Source organism: Gopherus flavomarginatus, chromosome 6 (genome assembly GCF_025201925.1).
Source record: "Gopherus flavomarginatus isolate rGopFla2 chromosome 6, rGopFla2.mat.asm, whole genome shotgun sequence".
NCBI classification, from domain to species: Eukaryota; Metazoa; Chordata; order Testudines; family Testudinidae; genus Gopherus; species Gopherus flavomarginatus.
The window spans coordinates 64529351-64548794 of NC_066622.1; the positions used below are offsets into that span (position 1 = coordinate 64529351).

Below are 19444 nucleotides of genomic sequence, written 5' to 3' on the forward strand. Positions count from 1 at the left end.
TCAAGGGATTTGTCCTGCTTTGAGCAGGGGGTTGGACTAGATGATCTCCTGAGGTCCCTTCCAACCCTAATATTCTATGACATTGCAAAGGGTGTAAGTTAGGGCAGAATTTTGCTGTGGGGCCTGTAGAGAGCACCAATTGCATAGTATCAGGTACATCACTCAGTATCTTCTGAGTCATCCATTCTGGGGAGCAGTGACAGGTGGGCATTCAGCATCAGAGTTTTGTTGGTGTGACCCAGAGGATGCAAGCCAGGGTCAGGGAGGTCAGCCAGCCACCTTTATGTGATTGTTTTGATAAACAGAGAGCAGTTGTGGAGCCAGCAATGCCAGGGCACTCTCCAGTGATCCAGATTGGGGACTGTTTAGGCTGGAACAAAAGCTGCCAAGAAATACTCCACACTGAGCCAGGTGGGAGGATTTCAACATATTTCCAGCTTAACAGACAAAAGAGTTCCTGACCACAATGGGAAACACTGTGGGAAAGATAAACCAAGAGGAAATATCTGACTGGACTTTAAAAGCCCAGGTGGCAAAGAGGCAGCACAGATGCCAACTTGATTGGGAAGGGGGAAGAGAAAATGTTACACTGGCTGATATCGCCGAAGAGGGCAGTGGCGCAGAGGAGACAGTCACTGTTCTTCGAGGCACAAAATATAGGCCATGATGGGGCTGACTCTGCAGGTGTGAAGGCCAGCTGATTGCAGGGGGAGTTGTCAGACCAGGCCCCATACAAAGCAGAGAGTCCAGGCTCCCTTACATCCACATTAGGATGTCTGGGTACTGACTGCTTGCTCCTGCTCTCTCCTCTCCTCTCCTCCATCTCCTCAGGTAGCGGTACTGTTTAACAATAGCAGTTTATTCGTATACCTTGCAGCCGCTGGAGAGCAGTGAGGCACTACTCTGAATGTTCCTGCAGCCCACCATATGAGGCTCAATGGCAGGGGATCAGAATGATGAGGGGCTTGTCTGGACTGTGGGATGTGAACTGTAGAGCACTCTAACGTATTGTGCTCTCACCACTCCATGTAGACCAGGGGTCTCAAATATGCGGCCCGAGGAGTTATTTGCTGCAGCCCATCAAGCTACCCCACCCCCGGGGTTATTTCCTGTAGCCGCCAAGCTCCCCTCCCCCGCCATCCCTCCTCCCTCACAGTGTGCTGCATCCACGCTCCTCCTCCTACCTCCAGGCACCTCCCGCAGCCAAACAGCTGTTTGGTGGCACTTAGCGCTTTCAAGGAGGGAGGCGGGAGGGGAGGAGCAGGGATCCGTGCACTCAGGGGAGGAGGCGGAGGAGAGGTGTGGCAGGGGCAGGGATTTGGAGAAGGGATTGGAATAGGGGCAGGGAGGGGGTGGAGTTGGGGTGGGGACTTTGAGAAAGGAGTAGGAATGGGGGGGCGGAGAAGGGGTGGGAAGAGGCAGGGCAGGGGTGAGGCCTCATGGATGGGGTGGAGTGGGGGCAGGGATAGGGACTTTTGTATCTTTATATGAAAATGTGTCAGTGATGTGGCCCTTGGGCCAATATACTAGTCCTCATGTGGCCCTCGTGGTGATTTGAGTTTGAGATCCCTGATGTAGACCCTGCTGGCAAAAACAAATTGTGAATTAGTTCATAGAGTTGTGGTCATGTTTCAAAGAGGACAACAATAAAGTGTACCTGGTACCTTTCAGTTCCTGCCAGCAGGGTCTACATCGGACAGTAAGAGCACAACACAAATACTCTACAACTCATACCCATATAGACTGGACTGTAGCACCATGTAGACAAGTCCTAGATTTCCCTTCCAGGAGGAACTTACCAGCCCTGCTGGGAAAGCAGACAAGGGGATAGTGTGGGTGTGTTAAGCATGTAGGTGTGAGTGTGTGTGTGTATCATGTAGTATCATGAGTTTTATGATATTTGGCATTCTCATTAAAACCCCAGCTCTTGGAGTCAGGTGATTACATGAGACTGTCAGCTTGCTTGCTTGCTTTTTTAAGTTAGTTTCTAGCCCTCATGGTTGCAGAGAGAAGCTTGAAAACATGTCCCAAGTGTATCCTACAGGCTCACAAACCAGAAGAGACCTAAAGAACTCAAAATATTTCTTTTTAAATCTCATGATTTTTGGACAGCTGGGGTTGGCCATATTGATGTGTGTCTGTTTGCAATTAAGCATGTTTCCAACATTTTCAGAAAAGACTAATACAAAAAGCTCAGCCGTGGTGGCTGAGCTGCAACACACGTTTATTTTAAGGGATTCAGCTCGCTTCCTTGCAGTTACTGAGAAGTGTGTTTGCTAAAGGCACTCTGCAAGCTAGCAAAACAGCCACTTGACTCCAGCAGAGGCAGCAGCTGTGGGGTGAGCACCTTTTGCTTCATACCTGCCAGGCTACTAAGCCGCTTTTGCTGTTCTGTGGTAGAGAAGGAAAACAAAACAAGAGGGTGAGACATAGACAGCAAGTGTTCTCTTACTGTGTTTCTGACAGGCAAGAAATGTGCCATCAACACAATGGCAGAAACTGCTGGAGTGGATCAAGTTTTCAACACCCTGCCGAAGCGGCAAACCTGCCACCCTCCAAAGAGCAGCACTGGTGACTATTCAGCATCACAGTGCAAAGTGACCCATACATTTGCAACAAGAAAGTATAGTTATGTCAGAGAGAAGGAAAACAGCTTAACAGAAGACAATTTAAAAACAATTGTGAAGACTTACTGTCAAATAAACCCACAAATAATGCTCAAGTTAGCAGCATGTTAATAATATTACTATTAAGTAATAACACAGCCATTTTTCTGCATTTGTAGGGCCTTTGTGGCAAGGAATGCCAAACGCTTTGTGATCATTAAGACCCATAATATCCTTACGAGTTGTGGACTGAATGATTGTTCTTAATTTACATATGGCTAAACTGAGGTACAGACTGGTAAAGGCCAAGAATTTCACAAGGGCTATTCTTTTCAGGAGCCTCCATTTCTAGGTTCTCAACCTGAGACATCCAAGATGTCTCATGTTGGCCACACAACAACTGAGGCATTCGAAGTCAGTGGAGACTGTCAGACAAAGTCCCATAACAAGTCTGTGACAGAACTGGGAATAGAAACCAAAGGGTCCTGGCTCCCGAGCCCCTGCTCCAATGACAAGAGAACACTTTCTCCCTAACAAGGAGCACACTTTATTTGACATATACCGGACCTTTCAAATGGTATCATCTTACTATCAATATCAAACACTGATAATTTTGAAAGTTGATGTGGTGAATACAAGGATTTCAGAAGTTTAAAAAAATATTTCTCATGTTTCTGATTATAAAATAGCTTTAGAACTTGGAGACAAATGGCACTCTCCAATTCCAATATCTTAGTCATGGCAATATGAGATGGGCATGGTATGACCATTACCTATTAGCAATAAGCCACTTCCCACAATGCCTGTCAGGGAAATGATTAGTTTGGGAGGATGGTTCATGCTCCGAGCAAATCTGGAGTATGCAGTAATCCCTTGGACATACACTGCTTGCTCAGATAATCAGACTTCTCCAGGCATGACATGCAATGTGGGGCTACTCACCATAGAGGAATCCCTTGTTTCTCTCACCCAAATGCAGCTCCCTCTGCAGGGATCCCTAGTGTTCTCAAGCAATCATGAGAAAACTCTGCAAGCCCTGCCTCCTAGCCCAAAACATTCCCTCCCACTCACCCCAATGGAAGACTGCCCAGGTGTATGTCACCAATACCCGGAAATAAACCGGAAGAGCAAATGGAAAAGAGAAGGACTTATGACAACAACGTGCCTGCCCTCAAGAAGTGAATGAGAGCCTATCTGCTACAAATGCCCTCTTCTGATTAGGGCATCAAGAGCAGAAGGGTAGATTCATCTGTGTGTTATAATCAAGGAGATAGAGTTGGGAAATGGGGATCTTGGAGCCAGCTATCGCAAAGGAAGGCCCTCTGCTAAGAAGATGACCCTTGCCTTTTGTAGGAGTGTGGGGCTGTCCCTCCCTGTCAGTCTCAGAAGGAGGCCACACCTCCTTGCTGTCACAACCTTAGAATGGAAATCTACCAAAGGGGGAAATTAGCAGTTTGTGAAGCTCGGGTCCTCTAAGCAGGGTCAAGCAGTAATCAGCCTCCAGGATTCAAGCCCTCCAGCAGGGTGGACCACCAAACAGAAAAGGGGGGATCTGTCCCTCGGGCAGGGCTAAGCAGTACAGAGTCTAGGAACCTAGGCTCTCAGGCAGGGCAGGGCACCAAACAGAGTAGGGGGCTCTGACCTGTGGTCAAGGCAAAGCAGCAAAGGAATCTATGAGCCCAGGTGCTCAGCTCAGTGCGGGGCACCAAACAGTCAGGCATCCTGGATCTGGTGGATGGCTGACAAATGCAGACCCTTTGGCCTTAAATGGGGAGGCTGCCACCTCAGGAGTGGGGTGGCAGGTGGTAGGGAAACACAAAACATGCAGACCTAGAATCAGGCTGAGAATCAATCAGACTGTACTCTAGTTTCACTGGGCTTCTTCCTATGTCCCCTTTGTCCAGTACCTCCGTTCCGTGGCTGTCCTCTGTCTCCCCAGGGTAGGTGGCCAGCAGAAGCCCCAACAGCTCCTTGGTGCCTTGATCAGCTGGCAGCTATGACAAGTCTCAGTACAGTCAGGATCCTCTTCGAGTTATGGTAGCACACAGGATGTATCTATCTCCCTCAGCAGCTCCAGCCCAACTGAGCTGCCAGGCCTGCCTTTTCTACTTCCTGTTCCTGTTCTGCCCTCGGTTTCCAGTGGGCTGGGGCTGGCTGTCCGGGCTCTGGCCACCAAGGGGTGGGTTGCAGTCCCTCCCTGTCAGTCTCAGAGGGAGGCCATAACTCCTTGCTACACCTTTGATAATCAGGAAGGTCTTCTGGCATAAAACCCCATAGATGGTTTAAGGAGGCTGCATTTGAGAAATGTTTCCTCGTTTCCTCCCCAGAGATGGAATGTACATGGGATGAATGGACTTTAATTGGAGAAAAGGGAGCTCCTACGTGAAGAGGAGGTTTTCTCCCTACTAGCTCTCCTCACTATTAAGCAGAGAGGAGGCCTGTGTATTGGGCTGAGGTAGAGAAATCAGGAGGAAGAAGAGGAATGTGTTGTTTAGCTCTCTGCACTACTGGAGATAGATCAGAGACCCAGACACATACTAAATCATTGGTGCTTCCAAGCTTGGTCATGGTGTGGGACCCTCAGCAAAGTCTGAGGAGCTTGCAGGTTGTCCAGCAAATGGCTGAGTATATGATGATGGCTTCAGGGAAGAAGGCATTTTCTTGTGTGACAAAGACACCTGAATTGTCCTGAGTGAGAAAAGGCTCAGTACAAATTTAAAAACAACCAAAGGGTTTGGCTCTTCTCTGTCAAGGGGAGAACTCTGTGTGACCCAACAAGCTCGAACACACCAAGACGACCTGGACAGTTAGCTGCTCATCTTGCCTTTAATCAAGCTGCACCTATAGCTATCCAAAGCTCTCATGGAGCCAGGCTGCTGCTGTTTGAGCATTGGCAGAAGGAAAGAGGGCCCGCGTCTTCCTCCGCCCAGAGGAAACACGAATGCGCCATGTACAGCATTAAACTCCATCCAAGAGCTGAGCTGGGCTTCATAGCCTTCCAGTCTGTACAGCCAAGGTAGTCATGTCACATCCCACAAAGGCTAAGTTAAGGGCAGTGCTTTCCATAAAGGGAGAAGGCTCCTGTTAATGGCTACTGACATTGGCTCCAGCTGGAGCAGGGAGTATCACTCCAATAGTTCGTGATGGGTTTATTTAATTGTGCTATATTACCTAGCAAGTAAACTGCAATCAGTAGCTCTGGGGTCAAAGACTGAAGCCAGCTTTAGAAAAGAATCGAATACAGCATTTCAGAATTGCGGAGGAAGACATCTGGGAGCACTTTCCATAAGGATGATAAAAAGCAGGGGAGAAACGGACCTTGCTTCTAATGGTATCTTTGATTTCCTTGATAAAAGGAAAATGGTAACATCCTAGGCTGGGATTTTCAAAGCAGGGTAAGTTAGTTAGGTGCCCAGATCTCACTGGAAATCAGTACCTAGGCAATACAGATCCCTACTGGGGCTGGGATAACATCACTCACACAGAAATTCAAGTAGGAGCAACATTTCTCTCATAGCGTATGGAACCTACCCTGCAGAGGGAGCTACTATAAAGGAGGGAAGAGGTTCGAATTGTAATTACAGATGGGTTTGAGCAAGGGCGGCTGCAGGATGATTTGATCTGGGGTTTTGATTTGTCCCATTACAGAGATTGGGATCAGTTGCAAAGATCAATACCAAACTTCCCCAAAACTCTGGGGTCCAAAGCTTTCGTTTGGGTCTCTCACTAATTATATGTTGTACCACATCTGTGGCCATGTAGGATGTCTCAACTATCAGTGTACAGCATGCCTCAGCCACTCACACCGTCACAGTGACTGCAGCAGGGAGAAAACTCGGACACCTCTATTTCGAATGTCCAGGCTCTGTCACCACTTACAGTATAGAGCCTAAGACATCTACTCCAACAGTTCTGATTTCAGCCAGAAGGCAGCTGTACACACACATGTTCACCAGCTCATTACAATAAATTTCAATAGCTTGCTCCACTTTAATGAACCTGAGCTGCAAGTGGAGATATGCCTGCACGTCCCCTTACCTCTGTTGTGCTGCAAGAGGACGATGGTAGGGTTGACAATTGTGGTTGAGGGATAGGTGGAGGAAGCCTTGCTGATTGACGTTAAGGAGGATTGGTATTCGGAGCCAACGCGAGGTGGGGAGACTTTGTTTAGCACAGGACATGGGTCCTGGAAATGAGAAAAAGAGTCATTATCACTGCGTGTGAGCATCACTAGCTCGCTGGTGTTTCTGGTAAAAGCCATTTTAAAATGGAATAAGAAAGGTACCGTAGCAGATTTTAGTAGAAGGCATAAGCACAGGTTGTTACCCTGACCCTGCAGGCATTCTGTTCCCTGTTAACTGCAGTTAGTATAATAAGGAATAACTATAGTTCTTTTGTACTGAGTTTCTCCCTCCACACCAGAAGAAGTGTCCTTGAATTCAACCATCATGCTATATAGAGCGGCACACACTTGGCGGCAGGAATGAGCTAATCTGGTGGTGGGAGAGAGAGACCCACACACTCACCCACTCTTTCTTTAAAGAGAATTCCTTTCCCAGCAAGACATGCAAAACTCATGCGATTCTGAGTGAAACTTGATTACTGCAGTTGGATTTGCAAGGAAGATTAGAAAAATAAGTTTAGCACCGTCGCTTAGGAGACATTAGACAGTGTGATGCCCGGGCACCCAGAACTATGAAAAAAACAAACAGGTGGAGGGTAACCAATAGGGCACTAGCGTGGAAGGGACACAACACGGCTTCAGGAAGCAATTAGGATTGCCTAACCCAAATTGCTCTATTATTTATTTTAAATCAATCCTAGCATCACAACAGCATCATCTGTGCTGCTGGAGCAAAGATTGGGTCTGCATGGAGATGTTAAATGCTGGCTCAAACATGACCCTTTCAAACCAGGTGCGTCAGAGGCACTCATTGCTGGGGAGATGGGGTTGCTGGCCAAAAACGATACATGTATTTTTATGTGCTGATTTTGTCATTAAGGCAGAGCTTTTTCAAAGATGTCAGAAGGATTTGGAGCCCCAATTCCCACAGAAATTAACGGGAAATGGGCATCCAAAAAGCAAGAGTGTGAAGTAATGGAGTTCCGGATTTCTGTGTTGCTCTGACTCTATGGTCAGAGTGAAATGCTGCAAGCCATTGGTCTGTGAAGCGGAGCCGGCCCATGGGACTAGTCATTCTTCAAAAAAAGGGACCAGAGATTCTTGCTCCATTGCTGTTGGCTTTGTTACTGTTTTGTAGTGCCTGATCCTGCCTGCATGAGTGAGCACAGCACTTCTGGCTGTGAGCAGTCCCACTGAGCTCAATGGTTGGAAGTGTCAGCAGGAAGTGTCTGTAGGATCAGGTAGTAACATGCCCCAAAATAAGGCCTGGTGCCATAACAACCCATAGACCATTTCTGGTCAGGGTATGTTATTAGCAGAAACACTAGCTACAATCAGCCTCACTCAGAGAGGCAGCAGGGCTAAACTATTCAGCTCTCTTGGCACTCTCACACCATCAAGTGTCTAATTAGGCCTGAGTTATTTTATGAGAACACAAGAAGAGGTGACTGATCAGCAGCCTCAAAATCAGGAGTTTCCAAAGCTCTCCAAGGGGCAGCTCTAGCCCCCATCTATGGAGGTACCCTCAATGGTGGAACCAAGGCAGTCCTGCTGAGCATAGGAGTGGGGAGGCAGATCTGAATGCTCCATATAGACAGCACGCATCTGCTGCGTACTGGGGAGCCCCCTTGCTGCAATGCAAAAAAGGTAGATGGGGTGCATGGGAAGGGAAGGCTTCATGGGCAGAGACAGAGGACCAAAGTGTAGTGAGCTACTTCAATCACAGTGAGCATCTTCACAGCCAAAAATATAAACCAAACTGAAATTTGTCATTTAAAAAAAATATTTGGAAAATTGAGGGTGGCATCCTCAAAATCACACAAGGTTGGCATTACTTTGCACCCATTAGAGTCAAAGAAGGTCACAGTTTCAGAAGCACCCTTGTGACTTGGAAGCCTAAATCCCATTGACTTTAAATGGGATTAGGTTCCTAAGTCACTTTGGTGCTTTTGAAAGTTCTCCCCAATGGTACAAATCCAACTGAACATATGAGCAGAGTTAAGCCAATGCTGAGCACTTCTGCAAATGCCACTCTTGTTTCTTTCCACTTCTACTTCTTCCAGGCCCAGCCAAATCATCATGAGAGAAGTTTCAGAGTTGTAGCCGTATTAGTCTGTATCAGCAAAAACAACGAGGAGTACTTGTGGCACCTTAGGGACTAACAAATTCATTTGGACATAAGCTTTCGTGGCCTGAGACCCAATTCAGCAGATGCACGGAGTGGAAAATACAGTAGGAAGATATATATACATAGTACATGAAAAGATGGGTGTTGCCTTAGCAATTCTAACAGGACAATTCAATTAAAGTGGGCTATTATCAGCAGGAGGAAAAATCATCTTGTAGTGGTAATCAGGGTGACCCATTCAAAACAGATGACAAGAAGGTGTGAGTAACAGTAGGGGGAAAATTAGGATGGAGAAATTGGTTTTTTGTTCTTGCAGTGACCCATCCACTCCCAGTCTTTATTCAGGCCTAATTTGATGGCGTCCAGTTTGCAAATTAATTCCAGTTCTGCAGTTTCTCATTGGAGTCTGTTTTTGAAGTTTTTTTGTTGAAGAATTGCCACTTTTAAGTCTATTATTGAGTGTCCAGGGAGGTTAAAGTGTTCTCCGATTGTTTTTTGAATGTTATAATTCTTGATGTCTGATTTGTGTCCATTTATTCTTTTGCATAGAGACTGTCCGGTTTGGCCAATGTACATGGCAGAGGGGCATTGCTGGTACATGATGGCATATATCACATTGGTAGATTTGCACGTGAATGAGCCCCTGATGGTGTGGCTGACATGGTTAGGTCCTATGATGGTGTCCCTTGAATAGATATGTGGACAAAGTTGGCAAAGGGGTTTGTTGCAGGGATAGGTTCCTGGGTTAGTGTTTTTGTTGTGTGGTGTGTAGTTGCTGGCAAGTATTTTCCCCCCTAATGTTACTGCCACCTTCTTGTCAACTGTTTGAAATAAGCCACCGTGATTACCACTACAAAAGAGATTTTTCCTCCTGCTCGTAATGGTCCACTTTAATTGAATTGTCCCGTTAGAATTGGTAAGGCAACTCCCATCTTTTCATGTACTATGTATATCTATCTATCTTCCTACTGTATTTTCCACTCCATGCATCTGATGAAGTGGGTCTTAGCCCACGAAAGCTTATGCCCAAATAAATGTATTAGTCTCTAAGGTGCCACAAGTACTCCTTGTTGTTTTTATTGTGAGAAGTTATTCTTGCTGGATTTCTCACCCAGGAGTTACTGCAAATCCTGTAATAGGGCTACTGGTGGTAAAATTTCAATTACAAAGAGGTTCAGATGAGCATCCAAACCTTTACAGTTATTCTTGTAGCTAAGTCTGCCCCCTTGTAAAAAAGGCAGTGGGTTTAAAGAGAAAGAACACCAACACAGAAAAAGCAGGGTGATGTCCTGTCAAAATGTGAGAATTCTGAAAAACGTAAAGACCTCAGCAGGAGCAAGGATATTTCAAACAAGGGGACACACTCTCCCATGATGCTTAGAAGCTTGCAAGTGTCTCAGATTAGCAAGTGAAGTTACAGCTTGTGGGTGGTTCTGTTTTGGCTTGACCCTCACATTGCCTTCAGTGGGAATATACACATAGAACATGTGGCCCTTTTTCTCCATGCAGGACAGAGTGTGCCGTCCTTAACCTTCAGCTGCATTGCTTCTGCTGCTTCTGATGTTACTCACACACGGTCTGGGACGTGTCGTCGAGAGACCATCAGCTAGCCAAAGCTCAAGCAGCAGGTGTTATTCTTTCAGATGAGAAGTGCAAGTATCAGACATAGTACGTTCCCCTAAGATGGTTAAAGCCAAAGGTGTAGATTATTCAGCAGGGACAGAGATGGGGGAGAGAGACTGTAAAATATTGGGGAAAAACCAAACAATTGCAAAGTTCCCAAGCCAGATAAGGTAGGTGACATACATGCACTGTAACAGGACGTAAACAAGGTTTCAGGGGTCATGCTGCTGGCAAGGCACTAGTCAGTGCTCCTCTTTCAAAGCTTAGTATGCCAATGAGAAAGTTATTTTAATCTGGAAACAAATTCAGGAAAGCTGTGAGGAGGGTACTCGACAAGCTTACTGTACGTGAGAGGACTCCAGTGATTTCAGGCTCCAAGACTCTGTGCAAAGCCTCCGGGACGGGAGGCACCAGTGGAGGTGGCGGTGAGAATGATGGCAGTTTCGGGCAAACTGGGGGCAAGATGCCAGGTGAGGAGGGCAGATGGTGATGGTGGGGACCCCTCTGGAGGTGAGGGGGAATGAAATCGTCTAGTGTCGGAAAAGTCAGAGGTGAGCCAGTAGGAATGGTCTCAGGGAACGTGGCACCTTGCCCCAAAGGTACCAAAGGCGGTGGCGGAGTGCTGGAGCTGCCTTCTTGCTCTCTGTCTGTGTTAACCTGGAGGAGTGGGACTACTATAATCTCAGGCTGAGCTGTGGTGGTAGAAATGGCATCCTGTGGGAAATAAGGTGGGGTTACGCAAAGGGGCAATCCATCCTTCATGGGCGCACAACCCAGTGACAGGCTGGCATGCATCCAAACCATTGGACGCTCCTTCTCTGAGCAAGCTATGCCCTTAGGGATGTTCTGCTTGGCAGCCAAAGGCTCCATGACCACACTGGATAAGGCATACCAGTTTTCCACCCCGTCCTTTAATTTTCGATTGAACCACAAAGCAGTTCATCTGCATTGCAGCACTTGCTACGATTACACCTACCTAAACAGGAATATTTCCCATAGCGGATCACCCCTCCCCAACTGATTTTAGCCTGTAAACAACACGCACACACCACACAAACATATTCTTCAGTCTTTGGAGGGGAAAGTGAGAGGTTATCAAATAGCAGATGACAAGAATCAAGCTACACAAGAGCGACCTATGTGCAGAAATTAGGAAGAGGTGAATACAGCATTAGGGGATACTGTACGAATTAGAGAACCGTTCGCACGACTGAAAGAAAACAAGGTTATGAAGAAAACATATACCATGCTGCGTCCCTTCACCTTGTACAGATGCTTCTGCTGCTGCTGCTGCTGAGTAAGGTAAGGTTCCTTTCTCATCCTGTCCCCACTGCCAGCCGTACTCTGGGACTCTAGCACTTTGTCCCTCACAGTCTGAGGAGGTGGAGACTGAGTCCTGGAGGAATGGCTTGTACCATAGCTAACTGCGTCTTTACTGAGGACAATGTTAAAGTATGGCCTGGGAGGGACAGGAGGAGGGGGAGGAAGAGATTTTCCAGTATCTGTTACAGAGGAAACAATGTTGGTGGCTGGTGTTTGAGTGACCTCAGTTCCCAAACGGGGGCTCTCTGTTTGGTCATGTGCAATGCTGGTGGAATTTTCAGATGCAGCTGAGCAAGTGCTGTTAGATAAACAAGCCACATATAGACTGCTGACCTTTTTATCCGCTTTAGTCCCATACGTGGAATTCATTCCAGCTTCACTACTAGGATCTGCCCTGGCAGGGTTTTGATGTTTGGATGAAGTGTCCGATAACAAGGAGCTACTTCCCGAAAGTGACTGCCCAGCATGCACCATGTCCTTGGGAATCAAATTGGCTGATTGGGGACGCCCTGTGGAAAAGCATGGCTTCCCACTGGGGACTGTCGCAAAGGGTGCAGGTGATGAGGAGTAACTCTGACTGCTGCAGCTCAGTGACACACGCTGTGTATAAGGTTTGGGTGCATTCAGGTACACACAGTCCATTATGGGCACTGGCAGCAGGTTGGTTACTTTCATGTCAGTGCGAGGGTGCCATGCAAAGCTCTCTTCTTTTGGAAGAGGAGGACGGGGAGGGGAAAGGGCCTGTCCAATCAGATTCAAGGGAAGGAGGAGGAATCAGCACCAAATGAAGGGAAAAAGAAAAAAAATTGAAATAATGAAGTTGGTCATTAGACTTGGGTTAACAGGATTGAATTCAATGAGAACAACATAAGAAGGCCATACTAGGTCAGACCAAAGGTCCATCTAGCCCTGTCTTCTGACAGTGGCCAATGCCAGGTGCCCCCGAGGGAATGAATAGAACAATTAAGCATCAAGTGATCTATCCCCTGTTGCCCATTCCCAGCTTCTAGCAAACTGGGGCTAGGGACACCATCCCTATCCATCCCGGCTAAGAGCCATTGATGGACCTATCCTCCGTGAATTTATCTAGTTCTTTTTTGAACCCTGTTACAGTCTTGGCCTTCACAACACCCTCTGGCAAGGAGTTCCACAGGCTGACCGCTGCATGAAAAAATACTTCCTTTTGTTTGTTTTAAATCTACTGCCTATTAATTTCATTTGGTGACCCCAAGTTCTTGTGTTATGAGAAGGAGTAAATAACACTTCCTCATTTACTTTCTCCACACCAGTCACGATTTTATGGACCTCAAACATATCCCCCCTTAATCGTCTCCTTTCCAAGCTGAAAAGTCCCAGTTTTATTAATCTCTCCTCATACGGCAGCCATTCCATACCCCTAATCATTTTTGTTGCCTTTTCTGAACCTTTGCCAATTCCAATATATCTTTTTTCAGATGAGGTGACCACATCTGCACGCAGTATTCAAGATGTGGGTGTACCATGGATTTATATAGAGGCAAGATGACATTTTCTGTTTTATTATCTATTCCTTTCTTAACGAGTCCCAACATTCTGTTAGCTTTTTTGACTGTCACTGCACACTGAGTGGATGTTTTCAGAGAACTATCCACAATGACTCCAAAATCTCATTCTTGAGTGGCAATAGCGAATTTAGACCTCATCATTTTATATGTATAGTTGGGATTATGTTTTCAAAAGTGCATTACTTTGCATTTATCTACTTTTTAAAGGATGCCTTTTTGCCTCTCACTGCTTCTTTTACTTTTTGTTTAGCCACAAGCTAAGCACAAGTTAACAGCAAGCTAACACGGTATCGTCAAGCCCGGAACTCAACTTGCTCGCTCTCAATGCTGCTTGTTGAGGTATGGAAAGGTTTTCCAGCTTTCAAGTTCAAATCTATGAAGAGCATCTCACTTTGCTTTCAGGGCTAACCTTACTCTGGGTACCGCAGGGAGCAGCCTGGGTACCCAAGCTCCTAACATTCCCCAGGAACTTTGAAATGCAGATCTGACTATCAGAACCAGTCTCTATGTTCCATGACCCCTGGCTCAAGCACTCTCCAGATTTGGGCACATTCAGATCCAGAAGGAAATATGAATTCTACAGCTCAGGCCCTTCTCTACAGCACACTAAGCAGATTGCCGAGATCTGATTCAGTGCCTCTGCCATTGACACCCCATTTCCCTTCTAAAAAGATCCCTCATTCACAAAGCACCCTCAGAAAAACAGAACAATTTTAATCTATAGCAGAATTGGGTTCCCAGAAACTTGTCTTTAGAGTGAAGCCTTCTGATAGCATAATCATGTTCCTAGAGAAGCAAAAAGAAACTCCTTCATTGTTTCAGTGCGTCGCAGTGTACAGATTGCAACTCTAGAGCAGCGTGGAGACTGCAATTCCAGTTAGAGCAAATCTTTGCTTAGAGTCAAATTGTTCTGTAGCAAAAGAACCTCCCAACTTTGCTACATGGAGGTTTCACTGTATTTATTTACAGTTGCAAGTAACTGTAAATCACCATTTGTTAGGCAGAAAACGACTAGAATGCCAACCTACAGGATATGAATTGCCTCTATTCTTCTTTGGAAGCTTTAACAGCTCAGAACTTTATTGCCTTGATCAATGTTCTCTTTTAAAATTCATCACCCTAGGCAGCTTTGGGGCAGCTCCTATTCTCGCTTGTATTGGTATAAAATCCAGAGTAGCCTCATAGATTTCAAAGTTGCAGCAGCCATCCTACCAGTGTTATGCTAAACAGAGGCACTCAAGCTGGGATGAGGAGGAAGGCAGTGCAGCACTCCCTGTGAGTGGCCCCTGGCTGCGGTGTGGGCTTCCCCACTGGCTCAAAATAGCTAGTCTGCTGACAATCTGGGCATGATGTAAGGCGCATGTATTTACACTGGCTGCTGTGGAGATGGTCAGGAGGGGAATCAGACTGGGGGAGGGGAATTTGGCCTTTTGGGGGTGGTTTAATTTTATTGTTTTTGTAATTTCTGGCAGGGGCTCCCAGAGTTTTGGATAGGCTCTTTTTATCCTTGGTGTACAGCTCACTGAATAATCAGGAGTTGCTATGGAGAGCCAGCCAGCAGCCACCCTGGTTATCACACTGGGATACCGCAGATACAGCTGGGCGACTGGAAAAACACTGCCGCATTCCAGATGCTACAGATTGCCTGTTAACAGTGACCATGGTACTCCACATTTACACTCATGTGGCTGAGAGCAGAATATGGCCCTATTTCATTTGAAATTAGTTTAAGTGCCTTCAGGACTCTTCTATAAGCAGCGCTCTGGGAAACTAAAACTGAGCTATCTCTGTTCACTTATATGCCCAATAACTGACTGCGAAACAGCTGCATGTCTCATGCAGGAAGTAGCTCATTCATTTAGTGCTTCATTACTTCTTATGCCCTCGGCCGACTGGTGCCCTCTTCATCCTTCACTTAACATTTCAGGCACAGTGTCTGATCTGTGGCTTTGCCAAGAGCTCACCATGATTAAAGCAATTGCCCTGTAGTAGGGATAAGATTTTACCGGGGCTCCATTTCACATTTAAAGGAGCAGTAACAGGTGCATTCCTCAAGAAGGCAGTTTATAAAGAAGAGTTGCTCGGGGTTTTCCCATCCCACTGAATGCAACCTGAAATTGCATCCATGCACACTGATAACCCATCCATAGGTTAGCATTTCTCTTTGCTTGGCAGACCAATCTCAACACTTCAGATTAGACTTGGGAGGAAAATAACCTTTTCACTATTGGCTGACAAAAGATTATATAATTTCTAGTGTTAAAGTGACAAGGCCTTCTCTAGTTATTTTTTAAGGCCATTCTGTGTGTTTAGGAAGTTTAATTCCCCATTCAGCCAGCTGCAGTTGGAAGGTCAGAGCGCATACATAAAAGACATACAATAATGGATCACTACCTCTTGGCTAAGCCTTCCCACACAATGTTGAACAGTACTTTCCCCCGCTATGGCCACCAAGGAGCTCAGCATGCTTTAATACATATTCATGAATTAAGCTTCACAGCACTCCTGGGAAAGATGCATTCTCTCCATTTTGCAGATAGGAAAAATGAAGCCACATAGACTTACCCAAGCCTACGAATTGAACACAGGGTCTCCTGACTCTGAATCCTGTGCTTGACCCCTCAAGAAAAGCCTCAGATCCCCTGGAAAGATGCTTACCTGTGGTTTGCCCTCTGAGGAGAGGTTGGGACGCACACTTCTATAGCCCTTGGCAGCCAGAGAAGATGGCTGGATATCTCCATTAGAGGATAACCTCCAATCATCTAAAAGGGGAAGGAGAACTTCAGGTCTGAGTGAATTCACTCTAGCTAGATGGGGAATGAGGAGAGGGGAGCTGTTGCTTTTTGCTGGGCAACAAGAAATACATCTGGGTAAACAACAACAACAAAACAAATCAACAAGTATGTGTACCTGTTTCTGGTTTTCCTGTCTCCAGAGCTATGTGTGCTGCAGAGAGGAGGGAAGGAAGAATGTAAAAATGAGGGAAAAAAATAAACTGTTCCATTTACAGCAAACATGTACCCACTGAATTCAACATTCAGGCTACTTCATTTCACACACACAATGCTTTCTGACAGGGATGCCAAATCGCCATAGAAACTGGCCCTAAACACGATGCCCTCACAGTTTCTGACCTTTGTAAACACAAGGCGATTCATTCAGAGCAATGAAGAAACAATTGGTCATTGACATTCAGCTGAGCTATCTGCTCTCGTGCTGCAGTTTGGAGTCCAATCTCCCCACACACAGCTGCAAATGCAGGGTCTCAGTGTCAAGCAATGATGTCGACTGGATAACCATAGCTGTCCTTTCTAACACTGCCGCATGAGAATACCTGCTCCAGAGACCCATTGACAAATGAGATGTCTATTTTGCAAGTACGAGTGGGGGTACAAAACATGATGCCATTTTACAGCCCAGTCCCTGTGGCTAGAGGCACTGAGACTATCTACCTATTGCCCACTGAGTTCCTCCCCCTCTTCCCACATTAGCTGTTTTGGCCTCTCACATTCTGTGCAAAGAGCACTTCCAGCTCCAACATGCATTTCATAAAGTGATTGAGGGAGTCAGCAAAAGACATATTAATGAGCTAATTTCCATAGTAATGGGCTCATTGCCATTCAAGCTGCTGGAAATTTATGAGGCTGCCAGCAGGAAGGGTAGGTGAAGGGGGTAGGGGTGAGGAAGCAGAGAATGGAGAGAATGAAAAGAGGAGAGGTCATGGGTGGAGCAGGAGGGGAGGAGAAGGGGGAGGTAGAAAGTAGTGCATTAGGGCTGGAAAGAATAGAATCACCCTTTCCTAACAACAGGTCCTGTAATTACATCTGCTTCACTTTCAGCGGAGAAGCTGAACAACTCTAACTTTTAATAGCATCTCCCCTTTGGGAGTTCATTCTATATGCAAAATCCAAGGTGCAGGCAGGGTTAGTGATACTTTGCTTGTCTCCTGTAATTAAGTAATTACACATCTGCTATTTAAAGACCACAGAGGTCTATGGCAACACTGTCAACTTGGGATGCCATCCCAGTGCCCTTGACTACTGCAAAAAAATAAATGCCATTGCTGCAGCAACTACACAAGGACACTTCCCATTCCCTGCCAGCGGCCTGGGATGAAAGGAGGGACCCAAAGGCCTACTTGGGTAGAAAGGATGATTTTTTTGGCACTCCTGCCAGCAACATATATGCCTTTTCCCCAGTGGTGTATAAGTGGTTGTGAAACTCCCGCTCAGAGGTTCTGGGGCTTTGTCTTCCTTAAGCGGCTTGCCTCATGTAAGAGATTTATGAGTCTGCTTTTGCTCAGGTCTTTAGCGCTAGCGGGAGAGGATCATGCTTTTAGCACTGAAGGCCTGGACTCAAGCACCATGTGGGGTCAGTTACAATTGTTGTATTTTATGCTTAACCTTTTACATACTAGACTTACTTTCTGACTGCTGGACATCCTGAGAACATGGGGGACTGATACTTGGCCTTTCCTCAGAGGCTGGAGATGCCCATAGGGTCACGGTCCCTTTTCCAGTGCAGACTTTAGTGGGATCCTTGTCTAAAGAAAACACACACAAAGGAGAAGTTTTGGTGCATGTGATTCCGAGCTAATGGAAGCCATCATAGTTCTATGGCAGCATGCTGGTGGCTCTGGAGTAATTCTAACACGGCTGTCCTGAGTGAATTGTTCTAATTTTTATGCAGATGAACATTAGCTTTGGCTTTAAAACATTAAGTAATAACAGCAGTTGCATACTTAAAAAATAAGTAAGATAAATGATGAACACACAAATAAAGTTCTGAGTCAGTGTAACTCAGCTAGGAAAGTGGCAAGACCTGATGGCTGTTTGGAATAAATTTCACAGGTTTGTTTGCTTTATTAGGCCTGCTCTACATTCAGATTTTGTACCGGTATATATTTTATATCACTATAATTTCACCCACACTAGGGGTGTTGTACCACTTAAAATATACCAGTATGCAGCAGCATAACTTGTGTATGTAGACAAGGCCTTAGCAGTGAGTTCCATGCTGGCTTGATAGAGAATGAAGTTTTATAGTTATCCAGAATAAGGGATACAGCCCAGGCAGTGCAGCACATGCCTCCCACACACCCTGCCCTCTTACTGTGCCATACCCACGAGATCACCCTATAGCATCAGAAAGAAGTAGTTCAAAATACAACCACTAAGATCACCTTCCTTCCCCATCAATCAGATCACATCAGCCCTTTGGATGCAAAGATCTTAGACATGTGCTTAACCATCCACTTTTGAGTAGTCCCACTGAAGTCCATGGACTACTCATGCGCTTGAAGTTAAGCACATGCTTTTCTGAATCAGGGCCCAAGTCCCTCCACTGGCACCGCTTTCTCCAAGGCATCAAGTTCACAGCACTCCCTTAGGGGCTGCTGGCCTTGAGGACCTGCAGGTCTGCAGCTCTAGGCTTTCTCCCATGCCTTCCCCTAGGAATGGAACGCTTTGCCTGAGCAGGTCTGCAAAGCCATTAGTCTCTCCTCACATACATCTCTCCTAGGTCTCAAGCTCTCTGTCATGGTTTAAACCCCCGCTCCGAACCTTAGCGTCCAAAAGATGGGGTACTAGCATGAATTCCTCTAAGCTCAATTACCAGCTTAGGACTTGTAGCGCTGCCACCAACCAGGAATTCCAGTGCCTGGTACACTCCGGTCCCCCCCCCAAACCTTGCCCAGTGACCCCCAAGACCCAGTCCCTCTGGATCTTAACACAAGGAAAGTAAACCCTTTCCCTCACCGTTGCCTCTCCCAGACTTCCCCTCCCTGGGTTACCCTGGAAGATCACTGTGATTCAAACTCCTTGAATCTTAACACAGAGAGGAAAATTCACCTTCCCCCCTCCTTCTCTCTCTCCCCTCCCAGACTCTCCCTGAGAGAGAAAGTAATCTTAACACAGAGAGAAAATTAACCTCTCTCTCCCCCTTCCCTCCTTTCTCCTCATCAGTTCCCTGGTGAATCCAGACCCCGTCCCCTGGGATCTCACACCAGAATAAAAAAACAATCAGGTTCTTAAATAAGAAAAGCTTTTAATTAAAGAAAGAAAAACAGTAAAAATTATCTTTGTAAATTTAAAATAGA

The 19444-nt window shown here is 46.2% G+C and overlaps 1 protein-coding gene across 41 annotated transcripts in view; it reads right to left on the reverse strand.

Moving 5' to 3' along the window:
- SORBS1 (sorbin and SH3 domain containing 1) overlaps positions 1-19444 on the reverse strand; it is a 275655-nt gene that overhangs the window by 70652 nt on the left and 185559 nt on the right. For 22 of the 41 annotated variants that reach the window (XM_050959921.1, XM_050959922.1, XM_050959925.1 and 19 more), the window contains 7 exons: positions 17771-17890; positions 16258-16293; positions 16006-16109; positions 11744-12544; positions 10823-11194; positions 6645-6792; positions 2362-2391 (listed from right to left, as the gene is read on the reverse strand). In XM_050959921.1, the coding sequence (XP_050815878.1) occupies positions 2362-2391; positions 6645-6792; positions 10823-11194; positions 11744-12544; positions 16006-16109; positions 16258-16293; positions 17771-17890 (1611 nt within the window). The remainder of the gene's footprint in view (positions 1-2361; positions 2392-6644; positions 6793-10822; positions 11195-11743; positions 12545-16005; positions 16110-16257; positions 16294-17770; positions 17891-19444) is intronic. The other 19 variants (XM_050959945.1, XM_050959948.1, XM_050959949.1 and 16 more) reach the window with 4 other exon arrangements.